We start from the raw sequence: 774 nt of genomic DNA on the forward strand, positions 1-774 counted from the left end.
ATGGCTGATGATGAGCAGAGGATACTTGAGAGATTTAGGAGGCTTCGACCTCCATCATTTAGCGGTGCTGAGTCAGAGGATGCTCAGGGTTTTCTGGAAAAGTGCCAGTGGATACTTCGAACAACGGGTATTCTGGAGACCAGTGGGGACTCGTTCACTACTTTTCAGTTTTCTGGGGCTGCCTTCAGATGGTGGGAGGCTTATGAGAGGCGTAGGTCGGTCGGTACCATACCACTTACATGGCAGGAGTTCTATATTCTCTTTTTGGAGAAGTTCGTGCTGCATTCTCGTAGGGAGGAGCTATGCAGACTGTTTGAACAGCTTCTGCAGGATGGCATGTATGTGACCCAGTACGAGATGAGGTTTTCTAAGTTGGATCGTCACGCAGTTTGGTTGGTTCCCACTGATAGGGAGAGGATTAGTAGGTTCATTGATGGCCTTATGTATCAGTTGCGGTTTCTTATGACTAGAGAGAGGGTATCTTGTGCCACTTTTGATGAGGTGGTTGACATTGCTCGGCTGATAGAGGTGGTTTGTAACCAGGAGCATGGTGAGAGGGAGGCCAAGAGGCCTCGAGGTTCGGGCAATTTCGATGGGGTACCTTCTGGGGGACAGTCCTACCACAACAGGGGTCGCCCTTATAGGCCCGCTCAGACGACTCGTCCAGCTCATAGTGGTGCATCAGCTAGCCACGGTTCTTACAGTGCTCACTCAGGCCAGTCTTCCTTTAGTGCGCTACCAGCGCAGAGTTCTCACCATGCCTCGTCTGCTTAG

The 774-nt window shown here is 51.0% G+C and overlaps 1 protein-coding gene across 1 annotated transcript; it reads left to right on the plus strand.

The window, feature by feature from the left end:
- Positions 1-774, plus strand: LOC138903269 (uncharacterized). Its single transcript, XM_070191209.1, has one exon. The coding sequence runs from the start codon at positions 1-3 to the stop codon at positions 772-774; it is 774 nt and encodes a 257-aa protein (XP_070047310.1).

This window comes from Nicotiana tomentosiformis, chromosome 12 (assembly GCF_000390325.3).
Source record: "Nicotiana tomentosiformis chromosome 12, ASM39032v3, whole genome shotgun sequence".
NCBI classification, from domain to species: Eukaryota; Viridiplantae; Streptophyta; class Magnoliopsida; order Solanales; family Solanaceae; genus Nicotiana; species Nicotiana tomentosiformis.

Bases quoted from the DNA above. Each gene is read 5' to 3' on its own strand.
- LOC138903269 (XM_070191209.1), top strand. From the start codon at position 1: ATGGCTGATGATGAGCAGAGGATACTTGAGAGATTTAGGAGGCTTCGA.